The 15,883-nt window shown below is 46.6% G+C and overlaps 1 protein-coding gene across 3 annotated transcripts in view; it reads right to left on the reverse strand.

Moving 5' to 3' along the window:
- Positions 1–15,883, reverse strand: part of Zbtb40 (zinc finger and BTB domain containing 40) — an 82,863-nt gene that overhangs the window by 24,957 nt on the left and 42,023 nt on the right. For all 3 annotated transcript variants that reach the window (XM_077109969.1, XM_076861080.2, XM_077109970.1), the window contains exons 4-12: positions 14,802–14,994; positions 14,067–14,209; positions 10,446–10,638; positions 8,391–8,527; positions 7,107–7,308; positions 6,408–6,541; positions 4,517–4,685; positions 3,753–4,205; positions 2,895–3,101 (exon numbers count right to left, since the gene is read on the reverse strand). In XM_077109969.1, coding sequence (XP_076966084.1) covers positions 2,895–3,101; positions 3,753–4,205; positions 4,517–4,685; positions 6,408–6,541; positions 7,107–7,308; positions 8,391–8,527; positions 10,446–10,638; positions 14,067–14,209; positions 14,802–14,994 — 1,831 coding nt within the window. The remainder of the gene's footprint in view (positions 1–2,894; positions 3,102–3,752; positions 4,206–4,516; positions 4,686–6,407; positions 6,542–7,106; positions 7,309–8,390; positions 8,528–10,445; positions 10,639–14,066; positions 14,210–14,801; positions 14,995–15,883) is intronic.

The raw sequence follows: 15,883 nt of genomic DNA on the forward strand, positions 1-15,883 counted from the left end.
ACTGGAAAGGTCAAGAGCAGCTCTGGAGGAGCGGCATTTATAAAGAGGCGCACTGGCCAAGGAGTGTGGGCGCCTGGGGAGTGCGGGTGACGCAGGCCCGTGGCACCCAGGGCAGACAGCCTCATTTCCACTTTCACCTATTGGGCTTTGAAAGAGGATTTTTTTTTTTTGGGGGGGGGGAAGGTTTCTTGAATCAAAAGTTGAAATGATTGAGAATCCTGAGACTTTGTCCTTGACCTTCTGCATCCCTTTCTAGATGACCTCATCTCAGAGCCCTGCACACTGCCTTGCTGACAGCGCCACCCTTTTCCACAACTCCAGGCTGAGACACCAGCTTCCTGTCTGCCTGTCCACTCAGAGCTCTGCCCCCTCACAATCAGCTCCTGCTGCTCTGGCCCTACCCCCCCAGCAGGCCCAGGCCCCCAGTCCCACCTCAGTAAGCGCAGGGTCATTCACTCAGCTGTCCAGGCCCAAGCCCCAAGTCATGCCCGTGTCCTCTCTTCCCCCTGCACCCACATCCAACCCATCCTGTCACCTCTGCTTTCAAAAACACATCCTTAGCCAGGCATGGTGGTGCACACCTGCAATCCCAGCAGCTCAGGAGGCTGAGGCCCTAAGCAACTCAATGAGACCCTGTCTCTAAATAAAATATAAAAGGGCTGGGGATGTGGCTCAGTAGCAAAGTGCCCCTGGGTTAAGTCTCCAGTACCCCCCAAAATAAATAAATAATAATAAATAAATCTGTGTATGTGTGTGTGTGTGTGTGTGTGTGTGTATCTCCTCAAACTTGAATGCTTTTCCAACCCTAATACAACTCTAGTTGAAAACTACATCCTTTCTCCATTGACTGCCATAAGCGCCTGCCACTGTCTATGTGTATTACACTCCAGTCCTGGAACAGTTCACTGTTGAAAGTGGGCAGAAGTAACCTCTAAGAATGTAACCAGATCCCATCACTTTGCTCAAAACCCTCTTAGGGCAGAATAATGGCTTCCCAAATGGCCATGTCCTAAGCCCTGGAAATGGTAACTGTGCAAAAGAATCTGTGCCTGAGTTAAGCATCTTGATCTCATTCTGGCTCTCCAGGGGCCTTGTGGAATCACAGCATTCTGGTAAGAGGGAGGACGAAGAGCCCAAGGAGGGGGCATGGTGATAAAGCAGAGGCTGAAGTGATGTGGCCGAGAGCCCAGGATGTCTAGATGCTGGGAAAGGCAAGGAGGGGATCCCCCCTTGTACCCCCACAGGGAACACAACTCTGCTGAGCCCTTGACTTAGCCTCATAATATTAATTTTTGGACTTCCAACCTCCAGAATGGGAAGATAATACTTCTGTGTTGTTTTAAGCCACAATTTGTGGTGATATGTTAAAGCAGCATAGAAACTAACATTGTTCCCATCAAAGCCAAAAGTCCTCAGCTGGACTAGTCAGACCTTACAGGACCTGGCCCTCTGGCTTTCTCCCTTATCACGCTGTTCTCACGGATGCTGACTTAGCTCCTGATTCTGTGGCCTCTCCAGCAGGGGAAGCTCCTTCCCACTCTGGGGAGGGGCTCTCCACTGGCTGCGCTGCTCACTTTGATCAGATTTCACCTGGCACACCTCCCTCAGAGGCTTCCCTGATGACGTGAATAGTGCCCACCCCAGTCCTGTCATGCCCTGTGGCCTACCTGGCCTGGCCTTTCTTCACAGCAATGACTACACTCTGAATTTCTGTTACACATTGACTTCTTTGTTGTTTGTTTTACCCACCAGAATGCAAGCTCCGTGGGAGCACAGTGTGTGCACCTATAGCTTCTCCATGCCCGGAAGAGTACTCAAGAAACCCATTCATCAGTCAACTTCGAGGGTCTACAATTGCCAAATACCATTCCAAGTTCCCTGAATTCAGCAATAGGGGAAAAAAGACCAACAGCTCTACCTGCATGAAGCCAGCCTTCTAACAGGGGAGACTAACTGCAAGCAAACTACAGGAACCCAGCAGAGACCCGTCACACAATAAGCACGGTGGGAAAAGTTACGCAAGGAAGCAGGCTGTGGGTGAGGTTCCTGTGGGTGCAGGGAGGGACTCCAGCAGCTGTCGGTGAGGAAATCCTGGAAGGAGCCGGGAAGCACGGAGACATCTGAAAGGAGGCGTCCCAAGAAATGTACAGAGTCCTGGAGCGAGTGCCCAACAGGCCTGAAGCCTGGGAAGGAAACTAGAGTGGGCAGGACAGAGTGGGTGGGCAGGAGCGAGGAGAGCCAGGGAGGAGCCCACAGACTGGGGGCAGCAGCAGAAGGACTCCAGAGTGATACTGCAGGAGACTAAAAGCCACGTGGTCTTGAGCAGAAAAGAGACCGGATATGGTTTAGTTTTAAAATGGTGCAAGGAGACAGGTAAGGAGGCTACGGTGAGCATCGGGGAGGTGACGGGCACCATTACATGCATGGAAACACTCCAGACTCCATGCAGTGCCCTCCAAAGGCTCTTGAAAACACACTGCCTCTCCCCGGCCTGCACCAGAGCCCCCTCTGCACTCTGCCGTGCTGTCCCCGCTGCCCGTGGACGAGTGCTGGAGTCCCAGCCCAGCTCCTGGCGCTGCCTGACCCACAGCCAGTGCTTCCCCAGGTCTTTCTCATGCTTGAACTACACATCAGAACTCAGAGAACCCCTGGCCTTCCATACACTCTAAAGCCTCAGTCATAAACAACATCAGCCAGCCTCTCCAGAAACCCTCCCAGCAGGCACTGCACGACCTGGGGGCAGACAGGAGTTCTCCTCACTGTGTGCCCAGATTTTAAGTCCTGTTTTCGTTTTTGATTTCCTGACATGTAGACCGGGCCTAAGGCTCAACGGGGTTTTGGCAGGTCACATGCTGGAAGGCCGCAGGAGGAAGGGGAGTGCGTTGGTGCCTCACCTTCCGAATGCTTCTTCTTGGTGTGGTAGGCCAGGGCGGAGGCCTGCGTGAAGGTCATGAGGCAGTGCTTACACATGAACGGGCGGTCCCCGGTGTGCAGGCGGAGGTGGTTCTTCAGGGTGGAGTTGGCCGCAAACTTGGCGCCACACTCTTCACAGGAGAAAGGCTTCTCGTCAAAGTGCTCTGTCAGCTTGTGGTACTGCATGCCTAGGAGCCAGAAAGGGAGCAGAAGACACCGGTCATCAGCATTAGGCATCAGGAGGATGCTGCAAGCACCACCTCGGCCACGCCTGCTGTTCAGCTGCCCACCATCGGTCCCCTGAGTCGCCTTGGACTGACTCCTGGTTGCATCAGACATTAAGTGATTCCAGGTTTACCTCCTTCCCCATTCTTCAAAAGGACCCAACCCCCCAAAGTACAGAAACACACCTCTATTATGTTTCATTATGTTTACCCAACACCTGGGACAAGGGAAAAAACTCCGACTCTGCATTCCACGATTTCTGTGACTCTAATTCATTCCAAGAAGCGGGTAGTACATGGAACCTAAGAGTCAGGTGCTGAATGGCTGGCCATCATTATTACGAATAGTGACCACCTGAGTTTCTGTACGTGTACTCTCCTGCCGCTGCTGTGGGAGGTGCTGAGCTCTGCTGCCTTAAAACTTCATAACAATCTAAAAAAGTAAACGGCGTCAGGGCGTCTGTGACAGATTGGGAAATCACAGCTCAGGGAGCTGATTCCAGAGCTCGTGCTTCCTCTGAAATATCATCCTGCTTCTGAGAGCCTGCTGTTTTCAGAGCCCGTCCATATCCTCCTGGCACACACAGGGCCCCACTATGACCCCCGCAATGGTACCTGAGGCATGGGCAAATTCTCTCCCACAGAGGTCGCATGTCACCGGAAGCCGCTTCTTCTTCTTCTTGGGGACTTCGGGCTCGGCCCCTGCACCACGGGCCTCCGGCTGCTGTGCACCCAGCTCCTTCTCGGCCTCCTTGGCCTCACTGCCATCTTTGCGCTGCACCTGTTTGCTCTTGGCCACGCGGCAGCGCTTCATGTGCACCTTCAGGCGGCAGTAGAAATGGAAGCTCTTGTCACAGGCCTTGCAGACGAAGCTCTTCTTGGCAGAATCGGGAGAGGCAGCCGTGTCTGCTTCTTGCTGCTCTGGCAGGGGACCCGTCTCTCCCTGGCTACCTGGGCCTGCAGCCTGGCTGTCTTCCTTGGCCTCATTTTCCCTGTTGCTGGCGCCGGGGTGGAATCTACTGTGCACTTTCCACGCTCCCTGCTCTCCGTCTTCCTTGGTTAGGAGACCTGCAGGAGGGAGAAACCTTAGGGCTCTGGGAATCCTGTTCCTCTGTTGCTTTAAAACGTTTCTAACACACTCTCAGAGGAGAATGGAGACTACTTGGGATCCTCAAAAAACTCTCAAGTAATATCACAGTTTATTTCCCAATAAACACAAGTAGCACCACGTACCCGTGCCTCTTGGCTGCGTTAGGTGTTGAGAGCATACAAAAGGAATAAATAACTCGAGGTACAATGCCCTCTCATATGAGCGGCTGCCTCTTTTCCTCAGTAAGAAAGAGCCTGGGGCCTGACAAACCCCCAGCCCCATTCCTTACCAATGTGTGCCAGCTCCTGCATGACAGGCTGCAGGCCTGGGAAAGACTTGTGGACACTGCACAGGAGGCGGCAGATTTCAACGACTGAGACTGATTTCTCCTTGGCTCTGCTCAGCACTGCTCTCAGGGAAGCTTCGGGGCTGGCCGTTTCAGAGGAAATACTCAGAATCTAAATGAATACCATGAGACAAAGGTATGGGGTTAATACCCCAAGATTTTCTCCATAGTTTTCAACTTTAAAAAAAATCTAGTTCCAGGGCTGGGGTTGTGGCTCAGTGGTAGAGCACTTGCCTAGTATGCATGAGGCACCGAGTTGGATCCCCAGCACCACTCAAAACAACAACAAAAAAGGAAAACAAACACCATAAAGGTATTGTGTCCATCTACAACTAAAAATGTTAAAAAAAAATCTAGTTCCAGAAGGTACCTCTGCATCTCTAAGTAGCTCACACCTGTCCTCATGACATGTGTAAAGGAGAGCCTTGTTTTCCAAGAGACAGGGAAATTAACAAAACACAAAAAGAAGCACACGTAGAGATGAACTGAAACACAAAGCAGGCACAAACAGGGAGGGCTCAGCATTTCCTCCAAGAGTTCTCTCAGCTCTGGGAGCTCCGAGAGCTTTCCTAGATGTTAACCCTGGAAGCCTGGAGAGCAACAGGGCTTGGAGCTGGTGTTTCTGTCGTGGAGATCGGGATGATCTTCCATAATATCCAATTGTCTCCGTGTCTGGAAGTAATTCTGCGCTATCAGGGGCTTCATATTTTTAGACACTTAGATGTGCCCTTTTAAACATCATTTTCTTTCATAAAGAAACTCGGCGTTTTAAAGCAGGTTCAAATAGGGGCTTTAAAGAGGCCAAGAATCTGATTTCAAAGCTGTCCTCTTTTAGAACGTCAGAGCTATCAGCAGAGAGTCGGCATACTGAGAAAATAAAGCAAAACCATCCACAGATGGCCACACGGAAATTTCATTTTGGAAGATATTTTATTTCTGCTCTTTTCAAGTCCATCTAAATAAACCTGATGTCCCTGGAGGCAGGCATGAGACTAATTAGTGAGGCTAAAACTGATCAACTGCAGAAGTCCGCGCTCTGAAGTACTGCTGTGCTGGGGACACGGGCACAGGAGCCCTGCCTCCTACACCCGGCAGGAACACGTGCCACCGTCTACCCACTAGGGCCAAAGCAAGGGGCCAGTCCCTGTGGGATGGTGAGAAACCTGTCCTTCTGCACACCTCCCAAGCCTACCTGGACGGAAAGAACACCAGGTGAATTTGTAGTTCAATTTTCTGTTTCTTTATTGTTCTTTCCTGCTAAAATGCACATAAACGGACCTCCACCAATCACCCCAATCCCACCAGGTTTTTCTGGGATGCTAGCCACATTGTGAGAAGCCTTACAGAAAATGAGCTGGCACTGTTTGCTAGCCCATATGGGCCAAAGCTTTGTTCTATCTGTGTTTACCATGGCTCTTTCAAGAAGCCAGAAAAGACCATGCAATAAGACCAACTTTACTTTTCCTCATCTGAGAGAAGTTGTTTCTTAGACTATGTCCGAGAACAGAACCATAGCTTCCCCTGAGATGTTCCTAGGTTTAGACAGTTGGAATAAATGTATGTTTGAGTTGCAAAACTGGGCTCAAGCCTGGCTTTACCTTGTTAACCTTAACTGTGTGGAGCTGAACTCCTTTGTCCATAAAATGTGATGACATCACCTGCCACTTAGAGTTGGAGAGTTAAAAAGGCAAAGGTGCTATAAAGAGCTTCGCACAGGCGAGGCACACAGCAGGTCCTCCGCAGGGGGTGGCTCCTCCCCTGGGAATGAGGACAGCCCCAAGCTTCAACCCAGTAGAACTCTCCAGAATTAGACTTGCTGTTTATTTCCCTGCACCTCTTTCATGGTCTCAGCCAGGCGCTCCTCCTCTGGGGACAAGCACTTGCGCTCGCGCCTCTGTTGGATGGCTTCTGCGATCAACTTGTAATGCCTCAGGACTGTTTCTAAGGCAGCATTTTCTGGGGCAGTCACTGAAAGAAAGGGAGATTGGAAACTGAGTCAAGCCATGAGCGCCATTTCCTCCTTCCCCTTCCTCGACTCAGTCCCTCCTAATAAGAACACATTCCACCTGTCTTGGCTGTGGTGACAAAAATGGCAGATAGGACTGTAATCAGAATGTGATAATGAATGTAAGCTCAGAATAATTACTGCATAATTTTAAAAAAAAGGTTTAAAAATGCCTATTTTTTTTTAATTGCCAGTCCTTACTTTTTAAAAACTTGACACAGAAATGACACATATTTGTGGAGTCCTGGTGATGTTTTGATACATGTACACACTGGGTGATGCTTAGATCAGGGTAGGCAGAGCTATCTGCTCACTTGTCATTTCTCTGAACACGTTCAAAAGACTTCTTCTAGCTTTCCAGAAACATAAGGACTCTGTCATTACTTACACCTGCCCTACTGTGCAACAGAAGACCAGAACTTACAGGTCGTCACACCCAAGGGTAGGATGTGGGTGACACCATAAGAACTCTTTTCACTCCTGGGAAGACGGACAATCACCTCTAGTGGCAGAGGTCAGGTAACTTACCCGCCCGGAAGAAAGCATCGGCACCAGGCTCCCTTCCTATTTCCTCCATGAGCAGGTTCAACGGACAGGCCTTTGTCTCCTGGGCCACCAGCAGCAGCTGCCAAATGGCTGTCGCAGAGAGAGTCTGCTTTTCTAGGACTGCTGACATCAGGGAGCTGAAACCACCGGAGCCAGGTTCCCGTTTCACAAGGCTCTCCATGACCTTTAAGATGCAGCACAAACGCGCACTTAGGAGCTGGGTGTGGCTCAGTGGCAGAGGCTCACCTAGCACGTTCGTGCGAGGCACTGGGCCCGATCCATAGCACCATATAAAAATAAATAAAATAAAGTTTTAAGGGAAAAAAAGAAACAATCACAAACAAAAATGGGTGTTTTGGAGAATTCTAGCCCTGGGCTGGGTACAGAGCTACAAGTCTGGGCACTGGGTTATGGCGAACACCTCTGAGGAGGTTTTCAACATCCTCACCTCTCTGAATAGAAGATTTCTTTTTTAATTAAATTTATTGGGGGGTGGGTATTGGGAGTGTAGCTGTAGCTAACTGATACAGTGCTTGCTTAGTATCATGAGACCCTGGATTCAATTTCTGGTATCAAAAAAATTCCTTTTTTTTTTTTTTTTGATACCAGGGATTGAATCCAGGAGTGCTTAACCACTGAGCCACATCCCCAGCACTTTTTAAATATCTTTTTAATTTAGAGACAGGGTCTCACTAAGTTGCTTAGGGCCTCCCTAAGTTGCTAAGGCTGTCTTCAAACTCAGGATCCTCCTGCCTCAGCCTCTGGAGCTGCTGAGATTACAGGTGTGCGTCACTGCACCTGGCTCTTTCCCCGCCACTTTTTAACTGAGAGGATGTTTTAATACATGACAAAGTTCTTCATTCTTCCTTTCGAATATCTTTCCTTCTTACCATAGAAATTAGAATATATTCTATTTATTATTCTGCCTTAGAAAATGAGTTACCTTAGGCCAGGTGTGGTGGCGTACATCTATAATCCCAATGGCTTGGGAGGCTGAGGCAGGATGATCATGAGTGCGAAGCCAGCCTCAGCAACTTAGCAAGGCCCTAAGCAACTCAGTGAGACCTTGTCTCTAAATTCAGAAAAAGGGCTGGGGATTTGGCTCAGTGGTTAAGTGCCCCTGGGGTTCAATCCTCAGTACCAAAAGAAAAAGAAAAAGAATGAATTAGCATTTCAACATGGTCAGGTATATGCATTTATAGAAGACATTCAAGTGTGTGTGTGTGTGTGTTTTTACATTTTTCCTTCCCTCCCTCCCTCCCTTACCTCTCTTTCTGCAGGGGCTAAACTCTTCATATGTGAGATCACCTTTAGCAACACCTGGTTGTCTGTGAAAATCTCCGAGAGGTTTTCATGATAGCGTCTCAACAGCTCAGTCCCATAATCATCAGAGCTCGGCTGGACTGTAAGAGTATCAGCAAAACAATCATGTTTGATGCAACAAAACCTCCCCAGGGCTTCTCTTACAGAAGATTAGGCATTTACAGATGAGAAGGAGAAAGACCAGCGCAAGAGGTGCTCTACTACAGAGTAGGGGTCAGCAGCTGGCCTGGGGCTCACACTCCCGCGCTCAGAGCTCCTCTGGTCGACACTTAATCACCTGGTGCTTCAGGGTCACAAAACCACTAGCACTTTGGAAGTCAGTGCCTGCTGGTGACTTAGTGCTCAGCAGCGGGTAGAGCAAAGGCCATACTGGCAAGAGCTTCCTTCAGATGCACAGATTCCAGGGGTGCTGTCTGTGAAGCCTACGGCAGAGGATCCACAGGGCATCCAGGATTCAAGCAGCCACAAGTCAAGTCTGTGCTGGGAGCCAACGCACAGTCCCGCCTGGATGCCCTCTGCGCCGTGTCAGGCACTCTCTTTTAAGAAGTCATGTTTACTTGAAAGTCAAGAAAAATCAGAACTATCTGGTATTCCCTCAGCTTTGCAGACATTTAAAATTTCATTCTTCTGTTTGACTCAGTAAATCCACTTCTATGAATCTAATCTGAAGAAGTTATCTGAGAGCAAGGGCTGGAGCCATGAGAGTGTGGGCTGACCACCCAGAGCCCTGGGCACTGCCACCCGCCACCCCCCGGAATTATCTGAAGGCAGAAGAAATATACACAAAGATAACCATCCCTGCCTAGGCTGTAAAGATGGTGACAACCATGACGATTAAGCAATGCTGAATGAGTGCCTACTGTGTGCCAGGCACCGTACCTACTTAGTGTTTTGCAAGTATTTTTCGGAGTAGTCACAAAAGTGAATGTGACAGGTATCACTATGATATCATTCCAAAAAAACACAAGGTTCAAAAAGGTTAATTTGTTTGCTCAGGGTCACATGGCCACAGAATGCAGAGTCAGGCTACAAAATCAGGTCATCTTGATTCCAGAGTCTTTACCACTAGGCCACACATGGCCCCCAAAATACATCATGTATGTCCCCATGATGGAAAACTATACAACCTTCAAAAAACAGGAGAGTTTTTCAAAACGTGAGAGACAATGTCGTTATATAGTTAAACGGGTGAAATCCAAAATTATGAAATGGTAGTGTCTCAGTAATGTAAAAATCATGTAGTAGATAAAATAGATCAAAGTGTTAATATCCACATAGTTGAGGACTCGACGTTATCTTCTTTATTTTTGGAACTGTCCAAGTTTACATAAGTTTATATTATTTTTACAAACTGGAAGATATACAATAATACACAGTAGTAATACACATCTAATGCATAGATTTCTACTAAATGAATCGTAACTTAAAATTTAAGAGCTTGTATTTAAGAGTTCTTCCATTTCCCAGGTATCCTTTTTCTGAAAGTCATCTCAGTCCTAAATGCCCTGGGACAAGGGAAATTGGTTCCAATTGGACTTTTTTAAGGGATGGAGATGTGCTCAATTCCCCCAGTGAATGACACCAAACTGTAGTTCAGTCTGGACGGCTGGAAGCAAAGAGCCCTTGAGAGGGAGCAGGGCAATCAAGGTTTCTCTCTGCTGCTCACACCCATCCACACAGTGTGGTGGAATGCTGAGCCTCAGGAGCCCCTGTGTTCCCTCAGCTTTCACGGGTGATCCGGGACACCCTGGGGGAGTCATCATTAATAAGCCCTGAACTCTGTGACCACATGAGGGAATTTAATGGAGAATAGTCATTCTCATTTCAGATCTTGACTCCAGAAATACTGAGAGTCACTGATTTGTGACAGCTAGTTTCTGTCTGACAATGACATTTCTTAACATTATCTTATCTTCTCAGCGTGGAGCCAAATGGTGTATAAGGCTGTAATTTTCTGTAGGTGGAGTTCCCTCCAGACAGTCAACAATTAACTAATACCTGTGGTGCTGGGCGAAGCGGCTGACTTCTGCAAATTCCCCAGCAGAAGGTCCAAGTTTGGAAACGGCATCTTCACGGCCTGGAGGAGCTTTACCAAACTCTCAGCGCTCAGGGTCTTCTCTTCAGTCACTCTGTGCAACAAATTTTCTACTGCCTCCTTGGGTGTTCCGCCCTCACAGCAATTCAGAATCACCTGCGGTGGCAAGCAATCAAGCCGACTCCGGTTACTGGCAATTCAGAATTTATCTGACCCACCACTGGCAGACCCGCAAGACAGCACTACAGGACGCCCTGTCTCCAAGTCCTTTAAATCTCTGGCATGACTTGTGTCACAGTCCTCTCCTTAATCTGTTTTAATCATTCTCCAAACAGCTTTATGAATCCTCCCCCTCAATTCTAGGTCCGCGTACATTCCTTGCCAAGAGCCTGTGATTTTAAAAACACTCTTATGCTTGGTCTATATAACAGAGTAAGTCAGGTAGCTTACATGGGACCTGTTTCTTGGGATTTAGTTTGTTCAGACACTAAGACTGAGAAACATAGACTGGAAATTGACTAATATAGGTAAAAAGTGTTTTGCTCTCTGCTTAGTCAAATTCACGATACTGGCATAGGTTATATTTTTAGAGCCATTCTATTATTTTGCTTTATTTGCAAAGTAAGTTGAATACCCAGATAATTTATATGGAGCCTGTGGACTCCAAATAATAAAGTGCTTTTCTGGGTTCTTTCTCGTGAGTTCTTGATCCTCTGTGTCTTTGTTCTCAGTGCCCACACACATCAGCTCCCGTCAGTGCAACCACCCCTCTCCCCGGTTCCTCTTCAGTGTGCTGAAGGATTTTCTGAGTCAAAAGGGCACAGGGCTCTACCAAGAGGTTGAAAAGTAAAACACGTGACATATACTTTCCTATTACGATAGAACTATTTCTTAATAGATCATGATGCAATATACAAAACATGGCTCTTTTGGAACCGATAAAGCAGAGGATTATTTCGATATACGTAATCCACAGATTCACAGTGACTGCCTTTGGAGCTTTCCTTTGGGGAAAGGAGTAACAAGCAGATCAGTCACGGTAGTATGCCAGAGATCGCCATTAGCAAACTAATTCCCATCTGAAAATAATGAATCTAGATTCTAAACCAAATTGGAATATATATATATAAAAATCAGTTGTCATATTCCTTGTCTGTACAGAACATAGTCATTCTCTTTGTTTAAGGTCTAATAATGCAGATTTCTACTAAATGAATCATAATTTAAAACTTAAGAGCTTGTATTTAAAAGCATGCTGATTTCAGTGCTAAATCTCAGTTCCTAAGCAATAATTTGGCATGATGTAGCCACATACTGTAAGAGTAGGAATATGAGATTTGAAGCCAGCCAGACACCGTTTGTACTCCAGTTCTAGTATTTGTACTTTGTGACCTTGCACAAGTTACTTAATTCTTTGAATCTTATTTTCCTCATTTGGAAGTGAAGATAACCATACCAACTCTCGCACAGTGGATATGAGGATTCTGTAAAATAAAGGTGCCGTTTGCAGAGCCTAGAACAACTTCCAGGACATAAGAGAGTGTGGTTGACACTACTGGGAAAAGCATGCACTGTGGTTAAGAGAATGTGTATGGTTAACATTCTGGGTGCCAGTTCTGTCCCCAAACAGTACCTTTGGGTGAGATGCTTAACTTCCCAAGGCTTCCATTTTTTCACCTTAAAATGAAGGTGACATCAGTGACTTCCTACAGCTACCAGAGGGTGAAATTTGGTAGTGTTTAAAAGTTCTTTAGCATAATGTCTGGCATACAATAAGCAATACATAAAGGGCAATCAGAGTAATTATATTCTTATGTCCTAAAGTAAAGACTTTCCTACTGACCAACTTCCCAAAGAAAGAACCCAAGGTATTAACAGGTAAGGTGTCCTTTCATAAAAGAAGAAGTTCTAAAAGGCCTGGGGACACACACCACATGGTGGCCACACACTGTGGAGATTCAATTAGCATTCCCCTCCACGCCTCTACCTTATTAGTTTTCTTCAGTTTTCAAGAAGGAGCAGCTTAATGCAGCTCCTGGGTGACCCCCAAGCTTAAGGAGTGTTTTTGTGATTTATAACTAATTTAAGTTCGTCTGCTTTAGCTTTTTCTGTCAAGTAAACTGGAAGTGACAGAAGAAAATGACAGTGTGGTCCATCTTGCTGCAGAGATTGAGGCTGTGTTTGGGCTCTACTTACAAGTGCTCTTCTATCAAGATAATGAAGCAGTTCAAAGGACACGCTCAATCCACCTAATAAGCAAAAGGCCTCAATGTGTAATGAGAAGGCAGTCACTAAACAGGGAATCAGGCACTTCTAGGGCTACAAACAATTTACTTAAACTGAGTGCCTGAAATTACACTTAATCTGAAGTCTAAGGAGAAAACAAGAGCTTAATCCTTTTGGGTATGTATCAACTTTTTCTAAGAAGTTCAAGAACTTAAAAGGTGTTAAAGCCATAATTAATTTACAAAATACAATTTTGAGATTAAAGCTTGTTTCCATTTATCTGTCTAAGACCACCAGAAAAATAGAACCCAGGCTCCGGCTCTCACCACGAATCCAGTGCCGCCGTCAATCAGCCTGTGGGGTCAAAACATTTTCTTTGCTCAACATTTAAGTCACTCCCCACAGCTTTAAGAACTGATGCCACAAAACTTTTCTACCCTTATTCCTTCCTTGCAGATAAAAAATATTTTTAGCACAAAGTTGAAATCAATAACACCAACAAATACAGTTATCTAGCTGCCTTCAGAAGTCATGCCAGCAGTTTTACGGGATTTCAGTAGCCAGCTGGTGGGAGAGTGAGAGGGACAACCTTCCTGAAGGGCAATTTGGCAACAGTATCAAGCACTTGAAAAACTTTATGTTCTCTATTCCAAAATTCCACTTCTCAGAAATTATTCTAAGGAAATAATGTGAAAAATGTGCAAAGATCTGCCTGCAAGGATGTCCTCTGAAACATTTCTAATAGTAAAAAAATTAGAAACACCCAAAAAAACACAATGAGTTATGCTATATCTATTAAAATATAATACAGCTACCAAAATCCATATTATAAGTACAAAAATGCACTAGCTCCTGTTGGAAAATCATGAGTCCCCTGCCCAGGGTGACCCCAGTCAAGGTGACTTGTGGGCGGGGCAGGCTCTAAAAAACGTTAGCAGGGCTCATCCCTGAGTGGGAGAGTTGTTTTTCTTTTCCTTTTTGTTTGTTTTCCCTGTTTTCTACATATTAACTGTGTGTCATTTCTGCTCAGAGGGAAACTGTCACAATAACTAGAAATGCACTTAAATTTTTTAACTCTTGGTACAGTTACTTATAAGAAGTCGTCACTGAGTCAGAGTAGGAAGACCACACGTCTGCCCTCACCCACCCCGGGCTCTACTGCCCGCTGCAGCGTGCACGGCCCTCAGCAGGCTGCGCAGGAAACCCCCAGGGGCACAGAACAGGAATCTGAACTTCAAGGTGATCACCATGCAGAAGGTATAAAAATACCACAAGTTAAAAAGTGCTACGTGCCACTGAAGAGGGTTTTTTAAGTGCTACGTCAACTCAGAAGGGGGAGGAAGACTTGACACAGTCACCCTTTTCTCGGCGCCAGGCAGGAACCCCTCCTTGGCTGTTTCCAGGAACTCCGTAATAGGTCTCAGCTGCGTTACACACTGTAGCAGGTCCTCTTTGTGTTCCAGTAACAGAACAGACAAGGTCTTTCCCTCCCCTGTGCTCCCTGGGGGAGAAAGAATTAGAGACACACAAGAGAAGCTAGTCAATTTGAAGAAAATGACAGCATGGTTTGTCGAGAAAGATCTAACAGAATAGTAGAGTGATTTTCAGCTTATTCTGTGCACCTGAATGCAGAATCACTTTTAGGGAGGAAAATACTTTATTATTCTGTTTAAACTCTATGAAAGGAAAAAATGTTTCATTTATCTGTTGAAACACAAAGCTTCAGAGCCAGCCAGAGGTTAACTTCTGGTTGGTAAGGCCATTGCTTTGTACCTAACCCAAATGAGAGCAACCTCGGCCTTTAAGTGTTGCCAGTGAACCAGCCCACCCTGGGCACGCAAGGCGCTGCTCTGGATATGCGGCTTTTTGAAAGGCAGGAGGACATGATGGCATTCTCCAATTCAAGGTGTCAGTCTAGTTAACTAGGGGCTAGAAATGGAGACTCACGCTTAGCGTGTGTGTGTTTAACATGCAGCCTCTGGAATGGCATGTGGAACCTGCGTGCATATCACTTAATAACTAGGCCACTGCAGACAGTATCATGCAGCAAGCTTTCAAAGCTCGGCCACTGGGGTGGAAGGCGTCCCTCCTACCTTCTGGCCGTGCTGGTGCTGCATCTTCTGGCTTCCAGGCAGAGAGCGCCATCTTTACTGCAGGATGGGAATCCTGGAACAGCCTCAGCAGGGACACGGCAGTCTGCACATCCAGGATCTCATCTCTGATTCTCTCTAGGATCCTCTGGAATGCTGAATGTTCTCCTTCACCCGCAAGACATCCCATTATAATCTGCAGAATGAAAGTACCCAGAAGGAGCTCTTAGCCAGCCACACGGACCACACCGGCAAGCGAGGCCCCCAACGATCTGGTCCCTCCCACCTCACCCAAAACTCCTCACCCAGCACTGTTCTCCCCAGCGGCAGCTGTAGCAAACCCCGCTGCCCCAGGCCCCCAGCCTGCCCTCCACAGGACTCTTTCCGCACTGTAACCTGGTGCAGGGGGGGCCTTCCCCAACCACAAGCTCACCTTCTCCTCACTACTCATAATTCTGCATTTGGCACACTGTACTGAAATAATAATAATTATTATTATTTTACTTTTTTCTTCTACTAAGCTTCCTGAAGATAGGGATCAGGATTTCTAGGTCTATATGCATAGCAACTAGTCCTGCCTGGCACATAGTAGGTGCTCAGTGCATTTTTTTCACAAACTTAATATACTTCTTACCTAATTATACCTTTCTGAATCTTATGACATTCTGAGTATTAGGCAAGGATATCTGAATTTCAAATAGAATGAACTGTCATTTTATTACTTGAGAATGTAATTAAAATCTCACTAGTTAGGAAAAAAGAACACTTAAGTCATTTACATTATGAATGATAGACTATTTAGAAAGACACGATCCTTATTACTTTTAGATCTTTTCTGTAACAATTAAGGCTAACAGCGTATTGGCTTGTAGTGCCAGCTGTCAGAAGCACCAAAGATTCACATGTTAATTATCCCACATTAATGACGGCTGCTGGCCTGAACGGCTCCGAGTTTCCTCCCTGGTTGATGCTGAGCACACCACCAGCCCTACCCCTGGTCTGGTGCCACCTCACTTTTCTGTGGCATCTGGCATTACCGCTGCCTCTGTATCCCAGGTTCCCTGACTTCAGAAACACTGATGTCG

The sequence above is a fragment of the Callospermophilus lateralis genome, chromosome 7, assembly GCF_048772815.1.
Source record: "Callospermophilus lateralis isolate mCalLat2 chromosome 7, mCalLat2.hap1, whole genome shotgun sequence".
Lineage (NCBI taxonomy): Eukaryota > Metazoa > Chordata > Mammalia > Rodentia > Sciuridae > Callospermophilus > Callospermophilus lateralis.